The sequence below is a fragment of the Squalius cephalus genome (genome assembly GCF_949319135.1).
Source record: "Squalius cephalus genome assembly, chromosome: 13".
In the NCBI taxonomy this organism is placed as follows: domain Eukaryota; kingdom Metazoa; phylum Chordata; class Actinopteri; order Cypriniformes; family Leuciscidae; genus Squalius; species Squalius cephalus.
The window spans coordinates 36735057-36755579 of NC_137134.1; the positions used below are offsets into that span (position 1 = coordinate 36735057).

The window sequence follows — 20523 nt, forward strand, 5'->3', positions numbered from 1 at the left end:
AATCACACTGTGTTGCCAGGCCCCGGCCTGCTCTGCTTCTGATAGGCTTGTAACGTTAGTAGAGCTGCGTTCCTTTCATATGATTGGTAGGTGAAATCAATTGACTCGAAAATATTAAACCGCATGCGAGTTCCAAATATTTATTTATTTTTCTTCCTCACGGCCGCACGCCGGAGATCCGGCACGGTGCCGGAATACTTTAAGCCCTGCTATACGACTCACTCAAACCGGTCTTGCAACCCACCAGATGAGAAACACTGACGTAGGCTATACATCTACTGTTCACCGTTCACTGTTGTTCTGCTGAAGCTCATTCCCTGTACCTTTTCCACACTCGTTTGACTCACTCACAGCGTCATCAAGCTAAGCCTTTGTTTCGAATAAGCGACTTCTAGTGGTGAAACTGACATACTGTGCCTTTAATAAAGAATCAGGAATAAACACCAACCTCTTTGTTCTTCAGTGTGTTTCATTCTGCAGTGTTCTGGATCTCTCATGTTCTCACTGTCCTTCAATAAACTCTGTCTTTGCAGATTTCAGCTCTTCCTGATGGTTTGATGCTCGTCTTCACTTGAAGCTGATGGGAATATTCCAGCATTTATTGGTGAATTGCAGTGGGAGGGGCTTCATTGAAGGAGGTGGAGCTTCACTGAAGGAGGAGGAGCAGATCTGACAAAATCAAGAAGAAATCACTTAGAGTTATTTTTTATATGCCAAATTACACATTTTAAGTATTTATATTCACCTATCTGTATCTGTCTAGTAAAGTAACAAAGTAAATTAATCTCAAAGTGTTGGAATTCACAAAATCTACCTCTTTTTATTTCTAAGAATTTCATCTACATACTTTTTTCCTACATTTATCTCATTTACATATTGGCAAATAATTATAGAAAATCAGTTAAAGTTACCAGAAACCAAAACATAAACCATGTAATAAAAAAAAGTATATATATAATAAATTATTATATAAATATGCAAATTTGCAAGAAACTAATAACCCACCAATTGAGTTTGACTTAACTACTTGTTTTTGAAACTTACCTGTAAACTGTAAACTTACCTATATCTTAAGGATGTCACAATATCTGATCGTGTCGTTTGCTCAAATCTGTTGACAATAAAATTAGCTTAATGTGTCAATTTACAGATCTGAAGACATCAGCATAATGAATGAGGAGAAAACAGGATCTACTGACATGAAATAAAGAGGCTTTTCAGCTGCTCTGATAATAGTGATGAGCCATAGACTATCAATACTCATTAAACAAGCCATTCAGGATCAGCAGATCATCTCACTTTATTATAAGTATTTGCTGCTAGAAACAGATTGTTTGAGTCAGAATATCTGCTGAAAGCAAGTGCTCTAATATTACACTGATTCTTACAATACGGCACAAAACATTAAAAAAATTAAGAAATTCATAAAAATAAAAATACTTAAAAGTTACATCTAAATGAAATCTGGATACTCTGGACACTCGTTGCTTTAATTTTTAAATAATTTCGTTAGTATTATTTTAAATACATGCTCTATATTTTGAAAATACATGTAATTTAGAAGGTTTACAATTAATTTATGTATTTTGTGAGCTACTGGAGACTCAGAATGAGACATACTGTATTGCTAAAAGGATAAAAACAAACCACTGAAAGGATTGATGTATTAAATTTCACATTAGTTAAAAAATTAGTTAGGCTAGTTGTCCAAATTTGTTGTTTTGCCAATCAGTTATTGTAATCTTCAGTTGGACCGTTGTCAACTCCATCTGTTTTTGTCAACTCTGTCATTATTAAACACAGTCAGATGAAGGTTTCTATTAATTTAGAAATAAATATTTTATTCATTTTTTCATTTAATGTGTTTAAATATTAAAACATCAATCTGATTTGCCTAAGGACTTGAAGACTGTATACTGTTGTTGGATGGATCAAATTAAAATATCATGCTTTTTATCTGACGGAGTTGACACAGATTAAGTTAAAGGGGTCATATAATGGTACATGCACTTTTACAAGTTGGTTGTACTGAAATGTGTGTTGGCAGTGCCTGTAAGATACTGAAGCACTGTCTGTCTATGAGCAGAATGGCGTCTAAGCGATTGTGGTGTTCTGTTCTTGGGTGTAATAAGGAACAAAGCATCATTTTGATGTTTCTAAATCCGAACCACTGAAGACGCAGTGGCTGAGTTTTGTTTTTTGAAGGGAATATTCCCCACGATCAACAGCAATGCTTTCATGTTTGCGCGAATCATTTCACCAGACTGCTTTACAAACGAGAACATTGAAAAAGGTATTAGCTCCTGTCTGAGTATGTGTTGTTTATGTGCCTAATGACTGTCATAGTCTCACAGACTGCTTATTTTTTAAACAGATCAGTCAAATTTTAGTGCTTCAGCCCTGACAGTGGTACCTAACACTGCATATATAACGTTACGCATCACTGACAAGCCTACATTTACCGAAAAAAAGTTTTTCAAGACCATTAGCTGTAACATCAATCTGTCAATGAACTAACATATACAACACATCAGTAAACACATAGCGTTTGTATCTCACTAACGTTACATTACCCTGCCAGTACATACAAAGATAGATCACAGTGACATTACATTAACCAACCATTCAGAAACGTCCTGTTTTCCGACTTCGGTTCAAATTGATACGGTTGCACAGTGTCCTCCCGCTGCCATTCTTCAAAATATACCCTCAACTGTTGTCAAGGCAACACTCCACTTGTGTTGTTGTCATAGACTGTAAAAAAATATGGACGTAGTGTCCGTGACGTCACCCGTAGGTTTCTGAAGAGCATTTTTGAAGCCTAAAGTGGGCGGAGCCAGCCGTCGCCATCTTGGCCTTGCGTCACTCCCGGATAACAGAAAATGGGCAAAGAGGCTGAGAAATCACGCCCAAATAGCTCGACGTGATCGAGTTAGCTCAGGCTGTTAACGGCTCTGGGTAATGCTATTGACAGTACCAAGTCTGCGACTGCACAGGGCCTCGCGCTAAAGTGACACTTGATGATGTAAAGCCAATTAAAAGTTCCTGTTTTTGCCCTTCGAAATATTATAATAGTTAAAAGACATGGCTACAAGTGAGACTGTGTATCGTGATTCTGTACTATTCTGCTAGTTGAAAATGTATTATGCAGTAACTTAATATTAGTCTGAGAGTGTGTGTGACAGTGATTTATGTGCATACATGTGAGTCATTCTGACTCAAACTTTTTTATAGTCTATGGTCCGTCAGCGCGGCATCGCTCGCCAAGTTCGTAGAGAGCTTATTCAGTCCATTTTAAATTCTGATTTTGGCCGACTCTCAAATGGGTTAAACCATAGATATATTACCTATGAAGTTCAAGTAAATGCGCTAGAAAATCCGCGCTCATTCATGGATGTGCATTTATTGCATGAACGGAGAAAGCGCCGACGCCTGCATGATTTCATCTGACGGCATATTATAATCCATCTGTTCCGTGAGAGCAGAACGAGCGAGCCTTTATTGACGTTTTTAAATCTGAAAACTCCAAAAAGCAACGAAATTGTCAGACATCCATTAGTGCATGTTCACAGAGGAAAACAACTGAAATACAGCGCTGGTTGTTCTCTCGAACGATACTCGACGACAACGACGGAATCCAAAGCCGTGGGCGAAGTAATGGGTGTATTAAATTGTATGAAATAATCCCGAAAAAAAAGCACAAACACTGCAGAGAAAGCAAGTTCAGCAGCTAACATTTGCTGAGGTGAAGTGACGGCTAGTAACAGCAGACAAACGGCTAGCATTGACATCAGCGACAACCCACCTGTCACTCAAGTGGCCACACCCTTAAAAGCAGAAATTTAAATATTAATCAACTAAATGGATGAGTTATAAAAAAATGCACCCCCCTCACAGTTGTTATGAAGGGCAAAATTAGCTGTATAGACCAAAGCCACAGAGAGAACCAGGCTGTAAACATGTTTTTTTCTGCTGCAAAGTTGGTAATTTTAACATGGGGGAGATACAGATTTGACTCACTTCTGCAGCCAGCCCAAGCGGCCAGTCAATGAATTGCAGTTTAACTCACTTCCGTGTTGGTTTCAAGAGAGAGAAGGGAAGGTTGCCGCTTGGTTGTTGTGGCAAAACGCCCACAGAACAGAGGGGCGGGGTGAGCAAAGCTCATTATCATTTAAAGACACATGCACTTAAACAGCATGCTGAAAACATAGCTGTTTTTGACCAGGTAAAATTTGTGTTTTCTTACAATACTAATGAGAATTTTTAATTCAAGTATATTACAAACTTAATTTAGACCCTAAAGAATCATATTAGCTTGTACAAAAATGGCATTATATGACTCCTTTAAGAAGTGAATAAATGTACATTTTTAGAAAGAAAAAAAAAATTATATTTTCAGAAAAACCTGTTCCCTTACATGGCTCATTAGCGGAGACCTTCGTCTATAAACATATCAGTTTATAATTAATATTTTATTAAATATTATTACATGGCTTGGTTGAATTCCAATGTAGAATGCGGTCTGTTGTTTCTTGATAATAGACCGCTGCGAAGTATAACACACCGTTGCCATGAAAAACAGAGCGTTGCTATGGACGCAGGATTCTAACCGTAGACGGAACGGACTATTTTCTTTAGCGGAAGCAATACAATCGTTTTCAAATCAGTAAACTCCTTTTTAAATCATATTTTGTGTCAAATTATTTATTTATTTGGTGGGTACCATGTCATAAGCCATGTAGCAGTTATATAAAGTTATACAATAATGACACCCATCTTTATCAAACATTTAGTTATATTTCCTAATAACCCCATTCATGGCAACAAGGCAGTTCAATAACATCTTACCGTTTTATGAGAAGCTGATTTCTTCTTTCTTTAGTGTACACGAATAGTGCCGAACACGATGGAAACCGTTCAGAAATGACCGCGTTATTCTTTAAACTGCGAAAGCGCGCGAACCGTTCACCTCAGAAGACTCTCCACTGACTGACTGAAGGAGCGTGCGCTGGTGATGTCGTCATCACCGCGAGTCGAAATCTATGGCAAGCCATTTTAACATTTAACAGCTAGACTGGATATGTGTTGCAGATATCTGTAATTCAGTTTTGCCTAGTCAAAAAGAACATTTCAGATATCCGCAACTACATTCTTCCTATCCATAATTGTAATTTCAGATATCCACAAAGACATTCTTCCTAGGACAAATGACTTCACTTTTGCCATTAATTTGTATGGGGTTTATAATTACAGATATCTACAATTCAGTTGCAGATATCCACTATGTGAATTACGGATATCTGCAATTGAATTGTAGATATCTGTAATTCTAGTTTGAGATATCTTCAATTTGATTCTGACTAGTCATAACTCCAGTTCAAGATATCTTTAATTCACCTCAATTCAAGATATCTACATGTTCCTTTTCAGATATCTTAAATTAAGTTTTGACTAGGCGAAATGGCATTGTAGATATCTGTAACTGGAGTTATGACTAGTCAAAATGGCGTTGTAGATATCTCAAACTGGAGTTAGGGATAGTCATAATTTAATTGTAGATATCTATCATCAAGTTATAGATATCTTGAAATGAATTTTGATTAGAGATATCTGAAATTTGAGATATCTGTAACTTTCATTCTGCCTAGTCAAAATGTAATTACAGATATCTTGAATTAGAGTTTTGACTAGGCCAAATGACATTGCAGATATCTGTATGCAAATTAGGCCTGCATCACAGAGCATGTTGTTCAAATCATCAAATCACATAGCACCTGTTAACTGTTAACTTGTAATTAGCACTATGTCGGAGCAACCAGAGTTTTTAATCGTCTTTTTAATGCTGTTAGATACTGTTTCAAATTGAAAAAATAAAATAAAAAATAAGAACTAATCTGAACTAAGAACTTTTTTTCTCATCTAAGGAAGTTAATGTTATTGTACTTCCATAGCAAGAATAGCATGCATGTCAGCATCTTTATTAAAGTGAATTAGTGTGAATCTCTTTCACACATAAATCTTACGGCAACAATATCCTACGTAATTTTAAGCATGATCATAAACCTAGCATTGCAAACATTTTTTTTTTTTATATAAAATATTGTATATAATTTTTTTTAATTTGTATATAAAAACATTTTCTGGTGTTTTTTTCGATTACAGCCAACGCCATGACTGCTTCTTTCTTCTTAAATTCATAGAAATAAGGAAATGAACCCACTTTTTCTTTGATTATGGCAGGGAGGGGAAATGGATATCTAAAATAGAGCAACGTCATGCACAATAATTTGCACTAGTCATAATGACGTTTGAGATATCTTTAACTTTTATTCTGCCTAGTCAAAACTGAATTACAGATATCTGCAATTGTCATTTAAGATGTGTGACGAGTTGAATGTCGTTTTCAATGAGGTCATTGCAGATATCTGTAATTCAGTTTTGCCTAGTCAAAACTGAATTACAGATATCTCTATCTGTCGTTTCGACTAGACACAATTACGTTAAGGATATCTTGAAAGACAATTCCAACTATCCAAAATGTAATTACGACTAGTCAGAAAGACATTGTTGATATCTACAATGTTAATTCCGGATAGTCAAAATTAGCTTTTAAATGTTAAAATGGCTTGCCATAAGTAACCTCAGAAGACTCGACTCCACTGACTGACTGAAGGAGCGCACGCTGGTGATGTCATCATCACCGCGAGTCGAAATCAACGTTAAATTATCAAAAACTCGCCAAATACTGTATAAAACAGTAAGACATCAATAAAACATCTCAAACAAAAATAAAAAAGGTTACAGACGTAGACAGACAGCAGTCCGTTCAATCTCAGTCATGAAATATATCAGACATTTAAAAGCTTTATCGAGAAATGTAAAGTCCAAAGCAATCACGATATTTTATAAATGTAACTAAAATTATGAAATTATTTATTCTTGATGCAAAAATAAGTAGACAGAAAAATTAACAATGAAAGTTAGCTTGTAAAATACAAAGTGTAAACAAATGTGACATATCTACAAAAAAAAAAAGAACAGTTTGAAACTGTAAAAAAAAAAAACAGTATATTTTCCTTCTTAAAAGTATAAACAAACTACGATAAAAATGCATCATAAAAAATGGACATAACATTTAACTCATAATAAAGTATAATGATATTTATTTATACCATGAAGCAAAATTATATATAAGAATGAAATGTCTAGATGATGTTCTTTGATCTGAATCTCAGTAGAAACTGCTGGTCTTGAAGATGAACTTTATTCATTGTGACAAATTTAGAAGATGTTTTTTGTCCTGTTGCTCGTTGTGGCTGGTTAGGACAGATTTTGAAGAGATGTTATTGCTTGACGGTGTTATTGTGTCACGTTTGGTGAGGATGCGGCATTAGACCTGAAAGAGCTGGTCTTGAAGATGATCTACTTTCTGTGATTGTATTTATTGTGACTGAGTAGAGAAGATATCTGAGTGAAGCTCTTCCCACATGCAGTGCAGTGATACGGTTTCTCTCCAGTGTGGATCCTCTCGTGTGTTTTCAGATGATCTGACCGACGGAATCTCTTGTCGCAGTGTGAACACTTGTAAGGTTTCTCTCCAGTGTGGATCCTCCAGTGCAGTTTCAAATCTACAGCTCTAATAAAACTCTTCCCACACTCAAAGCACTCATGAGCTTTTTCACCAGTGTGTGTTTTATGATGAAGTCTTAAACTGTGCAGATGTGAAAATCTTTTTCCACACAAAGAACAGGGATGTGGTTTCTCCTGTGAATGAACTAACATGTGGGTATTCAGGTTTGAAGCCCTCGAAAATCTTCTGCCACACTGATCACATTCGTACGGTTTCTCTCCAGTGTGGATGTTCATGTGTTCGTGAAGGTTTGATGATTGTCTAAAACTCTTCCCACACTGATCACATGTGAACGGTTTCTCTCCAGTGTGGATCCTTGTGTGAGTCACAAGACATTGTTTGTCTTTAAAACTCTTTCCACAAAAAGAACATGAATATGGTTTCTCATGTGAATGAACTCTCAGGTGGCTCTTTAGGCCTGAAGCACACAAAAATGTTTTGCCACATTGATCACATTCGTGCAGTTTCTCTCCAGTGTGGATGTTCATGTGTTCCTGAAGGGCTTCTTGTCGTGTGAAACTACTCAGACACTGATGGCAGATGAAATATTTCTTGTCTCTTATTTTCAAAGAAATACTTTCAGTCTGTGAGGGAGTTTCTTCTTCAGTTTTGACATGATGATTCTTCTCTCCAATCTCCTCATTTTCCTCCATCAGGCCTAAAATGAAAATAAAAATCATAATTTTAATGCAATTGATACCACAAAACGAGGTATATTGAAGGCTTATGGGAATATTCTATCATTTGTTTGTGAACTGATGTTCGCATTAGGAAAAGAATAATTCCATTAAAAAAACATGGAAAGCGGCAGCGTGTTTCATTCATATGTTGACAGACATTATTGTTATATACCCTTAGACAGGGCCGGCCCGCGGCATAGGCGGAATAGGCAAATGCTAGGGGCGCCACTCATCCATAGGGGCGCCAGAATGAGTGAACCAGTGATTTTTTTTTTTTTACATTTTTTTTTTTATATATAATATTTTAAAACCATTAATTAGAAATACTACCAAATAAAACAAAAAAAGTTCGGCTCATCAATCTTCCCCCGCCCAGCGAGAGCGAGTGCTTGAAGTGCGTCAGAAACAGAGCGCGGGCACGATCAGTGTTGGTAATTTGTTGTGTAGCGTGCTGCGCGACGCCGCATCCAATGTAGACAGCATTGCTTTTGTTAACACACAGCTTGTAGAAACGGGTCTCTCGCGCCAGTTCTAGACACGGTGAAAGTTTCCTGATTGTGACGGATGGCCGAATTTACATGACACACAAAATTAGCATCTGCGATACAGTGCCAAAAAGAAGAGAAGTGGATAAAGACAGAGGTAAAGTGATGTAGTGAATGAACAGTTTATCTAATTGCATATGAGTAAGTAGGCATGTGCCGGTATCAAATTTTCATGCTGCGATTAATTGATTGAGCTTTTATCACGGTATACGGTATTATCACGATATTTTAATTGCTCAAGAGAAACGGATGGATTGGGGGGGGATGTAGAAAAAAAACAACTTGCATCACAATAGGTGTAATTGTCAAAACATTTGGTAACTAAAATGAATTTTACACAATTTTCACGATTTCAATTCATTTCTTGGGATTTGATTTCAATCTTGATTCATTATTGACTCTTTGGATAAATATTAGGTAGGCTACAGTAGATAGCCCTACATGTTAATTTTTCATCAAGAAAAAATATATCTCACATAATGCTGTAAACATACAGAGAGCCCTGTCAGCTGGTATTATTAAAGGTTAAAAATAACTAATTAAATTAAATATAATTTGGTTTTCATTATAATAACAATTATGACACAAGTAAAAATATAATACAAATGTAATATAGTGCACATATTTAGCACATAGCTATTTTTTCTAGTCAACTAACGTGCTGGTCATTAAAGGGACTATGTGTAGCTTTTTAGGTATTTTATTATCTAAAATCAATATTTTTATTCATAAATATGCCCTCAATGGTGTACATATACCTATGCCAATGATCAGACTAATCCTCGTAAACGAAGAATTTATTATCTTTATATACATGGGACGGGTAGGTCCACGGAGGCTTCCATGTAGTTCCGCCATCTTGAAAAACTATAATAGCAGAGAGAGACAAAAAGTACTAGGCCAACGCATTTCCACAACGCGTTTTCGTTCAGAACCAGCGTCACGTGACTGAAGCCAGCAGAAGCGGAGGAGCAGAGCAGTGAGAGGCGCTTGTCACTAGAGTTGGGCGATATGCTCCATTTTCATATCGTCCTATCGTCAGCCTGTGAGATCGGCGATACACGATATTATCATGAGGGGGCGGGGCTTACTTATTTGATTATTAACTTGCTTATTTACTCATCAATTTGCTTGTTTTATTACTTCGTTTTAAATGAGAATCTTTTTCTATTTTGTTAGCAAAGGTGGAGTGTTTATTAATAGGCTAAATCAGGTTATTTCCTGTTAAAGTGAGGTAAAAAAAAGATCCTTATCATTCTTGTATCTGATTCGGAGTATTTCAACATGTCAGCGGGAAATTTACGGACACACATTATCCTCTCATGCCGTTACAGATCTGCAGCATTTTGACTGTACTTCTGCACGAGATGAGAAGAACACGTTTTAATTTCTTGGGTCAAGAAAGAGTCGGAGTCTGCGATATGTCCTCCTACCAGTGCTCTCTCTCTGTCTGGATGCACTTCACTTATGCGCACCGCACTTCAATAAACCCAAATAACGCGGGTTTTAAATGCCGGGAGAAATCAGAGGCAAAAATCTAAAAGTCGATCGGTTATACTTAAACCTATGACTTGACTCTGATAAAGGAAAACGGGTTAATGCGTTTACATGACCACATGCATTGTCTGTTTATTCAGCATAATCGAGTTAATAACGTGCATGTAAACGCGCCCTAAAAGTGAAAGCAGAAACGGACTGAGCTTTCGCTGCATTAACGGCGCGTTCTCTCAGACGACGGTGGATATAACGGTAGGCTACAGCAACTATCTTAATTTACTGGCTTAATATTTCTCTTGTGGACTTGGAACAGTGAAAAAATTAGAAGAATATTTCTTGTTAAACAAGTTTGAAGTTGCTTGTGATTTTCACAGATGGCAGAGTTTCACAGATGCTTCGTGAACTAAAGACTTTTATTAGGCCTAGGCGGCCTATATAATTTTATTGATATTATTATTATAATTAATATTTTAAAATTGTATTGTTTTTAGTGTTATTAGTGTCATTAAATATTTTGTTAATGTGCTATGGAAACAAAATACTGACTAACAACGATGCCGCATCTTCATCTTGGCTCTGTATAAGAATGATGCGTCTGTTAAAACAAGCACTCTTGACAATTTGTGAATGGATCACCTTGCAATTAAATTTCGTTGTGGGATGTAGTTTTTTAGTCTGTTTTAAAAACATTTTCTTTGAGGAGTCCTCATACGCGCGCGTCGGTGATGTCGCAAGTGTGGTTATGCGGTGATGTCGTTATGAATTTAGGCAAGGCAAATATAATTGTAGTTCCTAATTAATTAATTAATTAATTAAACTAGCTTCATAATAATAATAATAATAATAATGATTTAATACATTAATGGGAAAACGAGCCAATTATCGTATTGATATCGTCAAAGGCATCTGCCATCGGCGATATCTCTGTCTATCGTCGATACACGATACTATCGTCTATCGGCACAACCCTACTTGTCACTGCCCCGGCAAGTTTAAAAGGATGCACACTGCACGGTTATTTATAGACCGTTCATTCATACATACATATGAGTCACAGGATAAGGAGTCCTCGTCGTCGAAAAAGTCCAAAATAGACCGTAAAAGGAAACGTGACTAGAGATTACAAATACAAGGGTTAATGTCGGGATAGCTAATGCAGGAGAAAGCTTTCAAAAGAGACGCTGAAGTTGCTTGCTGCTTTCTTCTCGACAGGTAAGTCAATGTTACAGTCTTAATTACAAGCTTTTTTTTTTTTTTTTCATTGCTTGGTTGTGTACTTTATTATATAGACAGTAGAACATTTATAGTTAAAAGTTAAACAGGCTCTTTGATGAATAGCAGCTATTGAGTAAAGTAACGTTAGAGAAGGCTCTGATGATGATGATATCTAACAATGCAAGTACTTCAAAAAATATAACGAGTAAAGAAGGCATTACTACTAATTACCATAGTTAATGTTTTTCACAGTCAGTAATTCATACTGTAACATTCTTTTTTTCGTTGTTTCAAGTTTCAGTTTGTTTTAAATAACAAACCTGTTCACCCGAAGAGAAACTCGAAGTGCTATTATAAGACATCCTGTCATAGCTTTTTGGTACATAACAGCTACCGTAGATGCAACGCGCATTTAAAAAAGTGAGGCGCTGGAGAGCATTATTCGTTTGAATGCAAAATACAATTTCACCACTAGATGGGAGAAATTCCTACACACAGTCCCTTTAAATGGCTTTCCTGAGGTAAATGTAAAGTTCTGTGACATAATTGTTGTCCTGCAGTTTTATTGACCTCTTTCCACGGCTCAAAAACACTGATTGATCGATATTATTTATGAGGCATAAATTCATTTTGGTAAGTTGTACTGTATCTTGAAAATAAAAAGTAACAGATGATCGGTTTACTTGAACTGAGGCGCTACAGCGATCTGTCACGTCACATTTACAAGCGCCAAAACGGTATTTATTGTCTGAATTTCATAATAAAATGGACAGAACCTGAGAGCTGAGAATTTTTTTCATATCAAAAGTAACCTGCTCTGTCTAGTAGTCTGTCGGTATCAGTGTCTTGCTCCAGGATTTTTCTCTGCGTGAGAAAATGGATGTGTGGCGCGAGAGCGTGTGAGAAGTGTAAATTGCGCGAGTCTCACGCTGAATGCGTAGAGTTGGCAGCCCTGCTTTTAGAAGGGGGATAAATTGTCGGCAGCGTTCCTCCTTCCGCCGTGCTTCTTCTCAATGTCAGGATTCATTACATTAGACTAGAGTGCGCACGGCGCCGCATGCACACAGTGCTTCTACAAGTGGGGATTGTTTACATCAGAGTGCGCACGTGTTTCGCGCAGTATACGCAGTGTTTGTTTAAACGGTTGATGGAAAATAAGCTAATGCGCGTTCTATAAATATAAATTCTGATCTATTATTTTTCACGGTATTTTGAATTGTCCACGATAACAATATAGTGCATATTCATTACCGCGATTTATCGCATTACCGAATACCGGCACGTCTATGAGTAAGACACTATAATTTCATGGCAGTTATTTTTAGCAGTTGTTCTTAGTTCTCCAGAGGCCCCAGACTGTGTGATTTTGTAACAATCATGTCAGTTTTAAGACGCATTTTTTATTATTAATGTTTTACTCAACAGTTGTGCAGTTTTGGGGGGGATACAGTACAGGCCAAAAGTTTGGAAACATTACTATTTTTAATATTTTTGAAAGAAGTTTCTTCTGCTCATCAAGCCTGCATTTATTTGATCAAAAATACTGAAAAAATAATACTATTGTGATATATTATTACAATTTACAATAGTTGGTTTTCAATTTATTATACTTTAAATTATAATTTATTTCTATGGTGCAAAGCTGAATTTTCAGCATCATTACTCCAGTCTTCAGTGTCACATGATCCTTTAGAAATCATTCTAATATTCTGATTTATTATGAGTGTTGGAAACAGTTCTGCTGCCTAATATAGCCTATTTGATGAATGAAATGTTAAAAAGAACTGCATTTATTAAAAATAAAATATTTTCTAATTATATAAATCTTCTTTACTATCACTTTTTATCAATTTAACACATCCTTGCTGAATAAAAGTATTGATTTATTTCAAAAAAAGAAAGAAAAAAATTACTGACCCCAAATTACTGACCAGTAGTGTATATTGTTGTTACAAAAGATTTCTGTTTTTAAAACATTTTCTTCTTTTTTTTTTTATTCATCAAAGTACCCTAAAAAACTATCAAAGGTTATGAAAAAATATTAAGCAGCAGAACTGTTTCCAACTTTGATAATGAATCATCATATTAGAATGATTTCTAAAGGATTATGTGGAGTAATGATCCTGAAAATTCAGCTTTGCATCACAGAAATAAATGTCAATTTAAATTATAATAAATTGAAAACCAATTATTTTAAATTGTAATAATATATCACAAAATTATTATTTTTTCTGTATTTTTGATCAAATAAATGCAGGCAGAAGAAACTTCTTTCAAAAACATTAAAAATAGTAATGTATCCAAACTTTTGGCCTGTACTGTATATTTTTAATTTATTTGCCAAAATTAGTAATGATATTTATTTACAGGTTTATTCAAAATAGCAAAGTTCACAACTTCACATTAAATCTGTATTGTAAAACATGCTAAAAAAGATAATGGGGACTTGAATGTTAGATGTAATGCTCTTGGTATTTGTGTTTAGGCTGTAATGTGTTTGTGTGTGTGTGTATATATATATTCTTTTGGCCACAATAACCGTGGTGTGAAAAATCTAACATTGTGACAGTCCTAATATATATATATATATATATATATATATATATATATATATATATATCCTAATATACAGTCCTAATATATATATATATATATATATATATATATATATATATATATATATATATATATATATATATATATCATATCTGACACAAACATACAAACTACAACATTTTAACACCCATTTTTAGAGTTTGGTCTTTCTGATTCCTGTCATTAACAGTCATTACATAACTAATTATACCATTCATTAATTTATTGCCACATTAAAGACCAAGATAGCAATACATGTTTCTATCCCCATAAAATGTCCTCACAGATGATCAAAAGTTTGAGATTATACGTTCAATAACACTACATTATCACTCTCAAAATGAAACATATGACAAGATCGTCGTTCATGTTTGAATGATTTCAACATTTTCCTCAGATGTTCGTTTCGTGCTGAACTAAATCAGTCTACAGACGCCAGAAAAGACGCACATTTAGCGCTTTATCCAATGATAACAGTTCAGAAATAACCCTGTAAATGTTGCTGAAACAAACTGTATAAAGTATATTTTATGGGTGTGTAAATACGCGAAATATCTGAACTGCAGAACTCACCTCAGAAGACACAACAAACGCGCCGAACGAGGAAGGACACTACTGATGACGTCAGTGCGGTGATGCCAAATAAACGCGCCAAATATTTCTAACTATTTATACAAAATAATATACACTAAAATAACGCTTCAAGTTCATGTAAACAATAATACAATCTCAGTCACGTGTAGGTTGAAAAATAACTTATTAGACAGTTTAAATATTTATTTAAAGGTTTTAATTAGGCTATCATTACATTTAAAACATGGAAAGACCAATAGCAATCATAATATTTAATGGCTTTCAGAGTAACACAAAATTATGAATTGATCATTTCTTAACACAAGTAGAATCAGACAATAAAACATTTCTGAGTGTCCAACTTTTGGAGCTATACACATTGTAAAATTAAGAGTCATTATGAAATTACAAATATTATTTTTGTAGTATAAATTAATGAGCTTAATTATAATGTAAACATTTACAAATGATGTTTAAAAAAAATGTTTTAGTAATTGATTAATTGAATTTAGTATTCCTCCAGGAGGCGCTCAATATAATAACTGTAATAAAACATGGAGAGACTCTTGAACCTAAAAGTGAGAAAACAAAATAGCGTATTTTCTGATGAACTTGTAAATCCTGCAGACGTGAAAAACTCTTTCCACACAAAGAACATGAATGTGGTTTCTCCTGTGAATGAACTGTCATGTGGCTCTTCAGGCCTGAAGCCCTCAAAAACGTTTTACCACATTGATCACATTCGTGCAGTTTCTCTCCAGTGTGGATGTTCATGTGAACCTTCCTTGAGACTCTCTCTGTGTGTGTGTGTGTGTGTGTGTGTGTGAAACTCTTTCCACACTGACTGCAAGTGAAACATTTCTTGTCTCTTCTTTTCAGTAAAGAAATACTTTCAGTCTGTGAGCGAGTTTTAGCTCCAGTTTTGACATGATGATGTTTCTCCTCCTCTTCACTCTCCTCATTCTCCAGCATCACGTCTGAGATTAAAGTAAGAAAGTTACATTTAAATAAATCCTTAAAAAGTGCAATGTAGACAATGGCTACATGAAAATAATCTCAATCCAGTGTAATGTTGACTGCATTACATTAATCCAGTTACTAAAGTTAAAAGAAAAATAATAATAAAAAAGTTTATCAGAAACTATTGTTAGGGGGTTAACAGTTTAGGACCCATGGACCAGATGTTTGAAAGAAGACCCGGAGTCAGAATTATAAAAAAAAAATTGAAGAAAAGTTTTACTGAAGATAGTTTGCAGTTTCCTCAGCAGAAGTTCAGCTTCAAGACTCACACAGGAGTTCGTAGGCCGCCCCCTTACAGTTACAAAGATCACAGCAGTTATACCATTTCCAAGGTCTAAGCTACGTCATTGCTTACAGGCTGAATGATTCTGATTGGCTAAGAAATTGATAAACATAGTAATTTTCCACACATATACAGATAGACAGAAGCATATCTCCATAGATTATGCCGCTGACACTCGGACCCTGAAGTTAGGCACGTCATGACCTTCCAGGTCGCAGATTTGGGTTGCTGGGTGCCAGCATGTCTCGAACAACAACTCAGTCAATCTCCAACAATGCCAGTGGTTCCTTAACCTGGAAGCAAGAAGACTAACACACACACCGACACACATCTTTTCCAAGGTTGGATTTGGCCAGGCTCTAACTATAAACAGGAGTCTCGTCTCAAAACATTAAGATAAGTTCTTTCTCTCAGGATAGGACACTTTATTCTAAATGGAAAGTATATGCTTTAAATGACAAATGGTCCCTTAAACTATAGACTTTAATGACCCCTATGTGTTTTAACACGTTTAAGACCTTTCTCAAACACAAAACAGTTCCCTATTTAATTCCTGGAAGCAATGGGCAAGCAATGTAAATAGTAAATAGGCAAGCAATGTTACTACATTCAAATATCAAATACAGACATTAAAGAATACATGAAAAGAACATTTCAGTAGTCACACTGGTAACTTCTATAACAAAGTAAAATCTCCAGAGAAGTCATTCAACTCATGTGATATTTAGATTGAAAAATATTGATTAATACCTTGATTATAATCACTCATCACATACATTGAAGCAGCAGTGGATTCCAATCCACTCCCTTCACTATAAATGAGATTTTGATTGATTTATGCTAAAAATCTGCCATTCTCAATATTGTTTAATTTTGGTGTTTTTAAAGTGTATTGCTAAAATAATAAATAGATAGATGAAAAATAAATATGTAAAATATAAGACTTTAAGATCATATTCAGTTTGTTCTCCTGATGTTGACAATTAATATGAATGTTTATCAGATCTTGTTTCACTGAATCTTGTTTCACTGACCATTTGATCAAAACAAGAAAATGAAAGACATTTGAATTTCAGGCCCTAATGTGTACCCTGCACATAGAGAGCGTGATTATTATCCCCGATATTATTTATCGATTAAACTGTTTCTTTTCTGTTTCCGTAAATCTGATGAACTGCTTTATAACTTTAATGTTCTTCAGCCTCATTAAAGGCACAATATGTAAGATTTTTTGTTTAAAGAAGGTTGGTAATTAAACAGTTGCTGGTCCCCATTGACTTCCATAGTAATGTTTTTTCCTACTATGGAAGTCAATGGGGTCCATCAGTCGTTTGGTTACCGACTTTCTTCAAAATATCTTCTTTTGTGTTCAGCAGAAGAAAGAAAGTCATACAGGTTTGGAACAACATGAGGGAGAGTAAATGATGACAGTATTTTCATTTTTGGGTGAACTATCCCTTTAAAGTTTTAAATACATTACTTACAGTTCGCGTCGTCGTTGTTGTTGAGCCCAGAATAGTCGTTACGGCCTTATCTTTGAGCAACACGCGTTAAATACGTGTTGTTTACGCGTGACAAATTAGCGTGTGAAATACGCGTTAAAACTCAGTTTGAACGGGTCAGAATCATTGGCTGCTGAAGACTTGGGTCTAACCATTTCTGTGAGCTGCCGTTCATAGACTAGACTAGACTACCACCATTGATGGGCCTTTCACACAGGACGCGGTATGCGCGGCGCTTGCCGCTGGGCTCAGCGTTGCCCTTCAGATACAACGCGATTTTATATACTTTAATATCTGAATCAAAACAAGAATCATGAAGTCAGCTCTTTTTTAGAATAAAACATTTATTCAAACATTAATCCTGAAACTAAAAAACAAATTATATACTAGCCGTTCATCCATTTTGATTTCCGTGCTTGTTTGGATCCCCCGATTCTATTGGCCGCGCTGGTAATCGTCACAGAGCGCAGCGGCAAAAGTTGAACTATTTTGAACTTTGACCGCGGCGTGCGCGTGAGCACGCCAATGATGCGCACCGCTGCGCTTGCGCTTTGGTCGACGCAGCAACAAAACGTCCTTGCGCGGCGCAGGCCATTGAAATGAATGGGTTTTATAGCGCAGCGCCGCGCATACCGCGTCCTGTGTGAAAGGCCCATGAGGCGATACAGCGCGCGGAATTGAGTGTGCGCTACGAGAACAGGATAACGGAGGTGAAAAACTTTATTTCAGCGTACACTTATGTCACTGCCTGGTAGTTCCTATTGTGCTGGGTTTTCTGAAGTAACGTTAGTCATGATTCGCCTCTCATAACATGCTCTAAACACGCAGAGTGGAATAGGAGGAGCGGGGGCGCGGGGAGCAAGGATCACAGCGCAAATTTGAACTATATCGATATATGCGATATGGTCTAATTCCATATCGCATTTCAAAAATATATCGATATATATCGCCCTACCTGCATTATAAGTGTGTCCATGGTAACTGAAATATCTACCTCAGCGCTCAGCTGTAGCCTGACATGCACTTTCCGTGAGCTGTAATTGAAAACCCGGAGTGGACCATAAGCTGAGTGATTACAGAGTGCTTAGAGTGGAGAGAGGAACGTGCTTTTGCTCCACTCCAGGCTTTGATCACATCCCCCTCAGCAGGGTGAATACACTTCGTCTTTCCTTAATTTAAGACCTATTCAAACTAAAATTAAGACATTTATTACACTATTTGAGAAATGAAAGCCTATTTACGGCCTTAAAATTATGAAAAGTGAATTTAAGACATTAAGGACAGACTGGAACCCTGCAATTAACGGAAATCCGTCGTAGCGACGGAGAACTTTAATCCCTGATGTTCACTCGGCTCATCGTCAGCAAAAATCGCTTGGGTGAGAACACAAAAAACGCGTTGAAAAACGCTGGCGAATAACGCGCGCCGATATTCGTCCCAGTGTGTACGGCCCTTTATCCTTTTATTAAAATTTGTACCCTGTTGACTTAATGGTTAATTCAGCCAGAGCACATACCTGTATTTACTTTCTGTTTTCGGTCGAAGTCCACAGTAGTCGATTGTCGAGTGATCAACTCCTAACTAAGCAACAGTGGAGAACTCGACAATCGACTACTGTGGACTTCGACCGAAAACAGGATGTAAATACAGGTATGAGCGCTGGCTGAAATAACTTAATTTTTATTCATATCTTTCACATCTACTGCAGTCAGATTCACCCGTGTTCACTCTAAAGGAATCACTCACATGACCTGTGCACTTGTAATGACACATCAAGGATGTTAAGAGGCTAAAAGCAGGTTTTAACATGCCCTATTGAAGTCAACAGGGTGCAAATTTTAAAAAGAGAATAACACGGTGTAGGCAACACCGATTTTTGTCGTTGTTCTCTGTACTGACAGCACTCCAAATTTACAAAAAAAATGAGGTCAATTGACTGGAGTTCTCCTTTAAAAAGCCACAAGTTTGTATGTTTTGTGTGTGTGTGAGGGGGGGGGGGGAGTTAATAACAGGTACAGTGTAATTAATAGTGTTTCAAAATGTTAATTAGTATATAAGTTAAAAGTATTATTTAGTATTTATCAATACTGTGCTAGTGTTTCAAAATGTTAATTAGTATATAAGTTAAAAGTATTATTTAGTATTTATCAATAGTTGTGCCATGAATTCTTGTTAACAATAGCAACTGCACATGAAACTCATTTCTTGCATCCTTCTAAAGTTTACTTTTTTTTAGCTATTGTGACTTGTATGTGATGTTGCTGTTTATGTACCCATAAAAGGCAAACATATGTAATAAAAAAAGATTATGTATATACACTTTTCTCATTTTTAAGCTTTTTTTGTTTAAAAAAATAAATTATGTATAATATATTATGTAAAATAAAAATGTTATATAATATATATAATATACATTATCTAACGTTATATAATGTTAATGTTATACTGTATGTTATATATATATTGTACATTCTGTGTAACTTATAATTTCACATACACACTTCCCTTTTGTATTTTGGATTTCAGCGATGTGAGGCCAATCAGCGCTTTGATAGAGTTGACCAATGAAATCAAGCCATAGACGCGAGTCATCATGGTGGCGTGGTTTTCCGTTAAGGGGCGTGGTTTGCGCTTAACCGGTTTGGGGGGAAAAATCACGCGCAAACGGCTGGTACGTCACTTCTTACCATGGATCCAGAACGAGCTGTATTTAGAGCTTGATTAAATAAATGGTTTGTTTATAATGGGGAGGACGTCTTAAGCTATTAAACTTGCAGGACGTTTTAATGGTACAAAGACGTCTTATATACCAAAAGATCAAGGCAAATTTGGTTTCTCATGTCATGACCCCTTTAAACTGCGAAAGTGCGCGAACTGCTCACCTCAGAAGACTCGACACCACTGACTCAAGCGAGTCGAAATCAACGTTAGATTATCAAAAACTCGCCAAATACTGTGTAAAACAGCAAGAGATTAATAAAAC

The 20523-nt window shown here is 36.0% G+C and overlaps 1 protein-coding gene across 2 annotated transcripts in view; it reads right to left on the reverse strand.

Moving 5' to 3' along the window:
- LOC307170066 (uncharacterized protein) overlaps positions 1 to 20523 on the reverse strand; it is a 77304-nt gene that overhangs the window by 15132 nt on the left and 41649 nt on the right. The window contains exons 1-3 of one of the 2 annotated variants that reach the window (XM_079891071.1): positions 4849 to 4995; positions 1064 to 1111; positions 449 to 669 (exon numbers count right to left, since the gene is read on the reverse strand). In XM_079891071.1, the coding sequence (XP_079747197.1) occupies positions 449 to 497 (49 nt within the window). In that variant the 5' untranslated portion in view covers positions 498 to 669; positions 1064 to 1111; positions 4849 to 4995. Of the gene's footprint in view, positions 1 to 448; positions 670 to 1063; positions 1112 to 4848; positions 4996 to 20523 lie in introns of those variants that run through there. The other variant, XM_079891072.1, reaches the window with a different exon arrangement.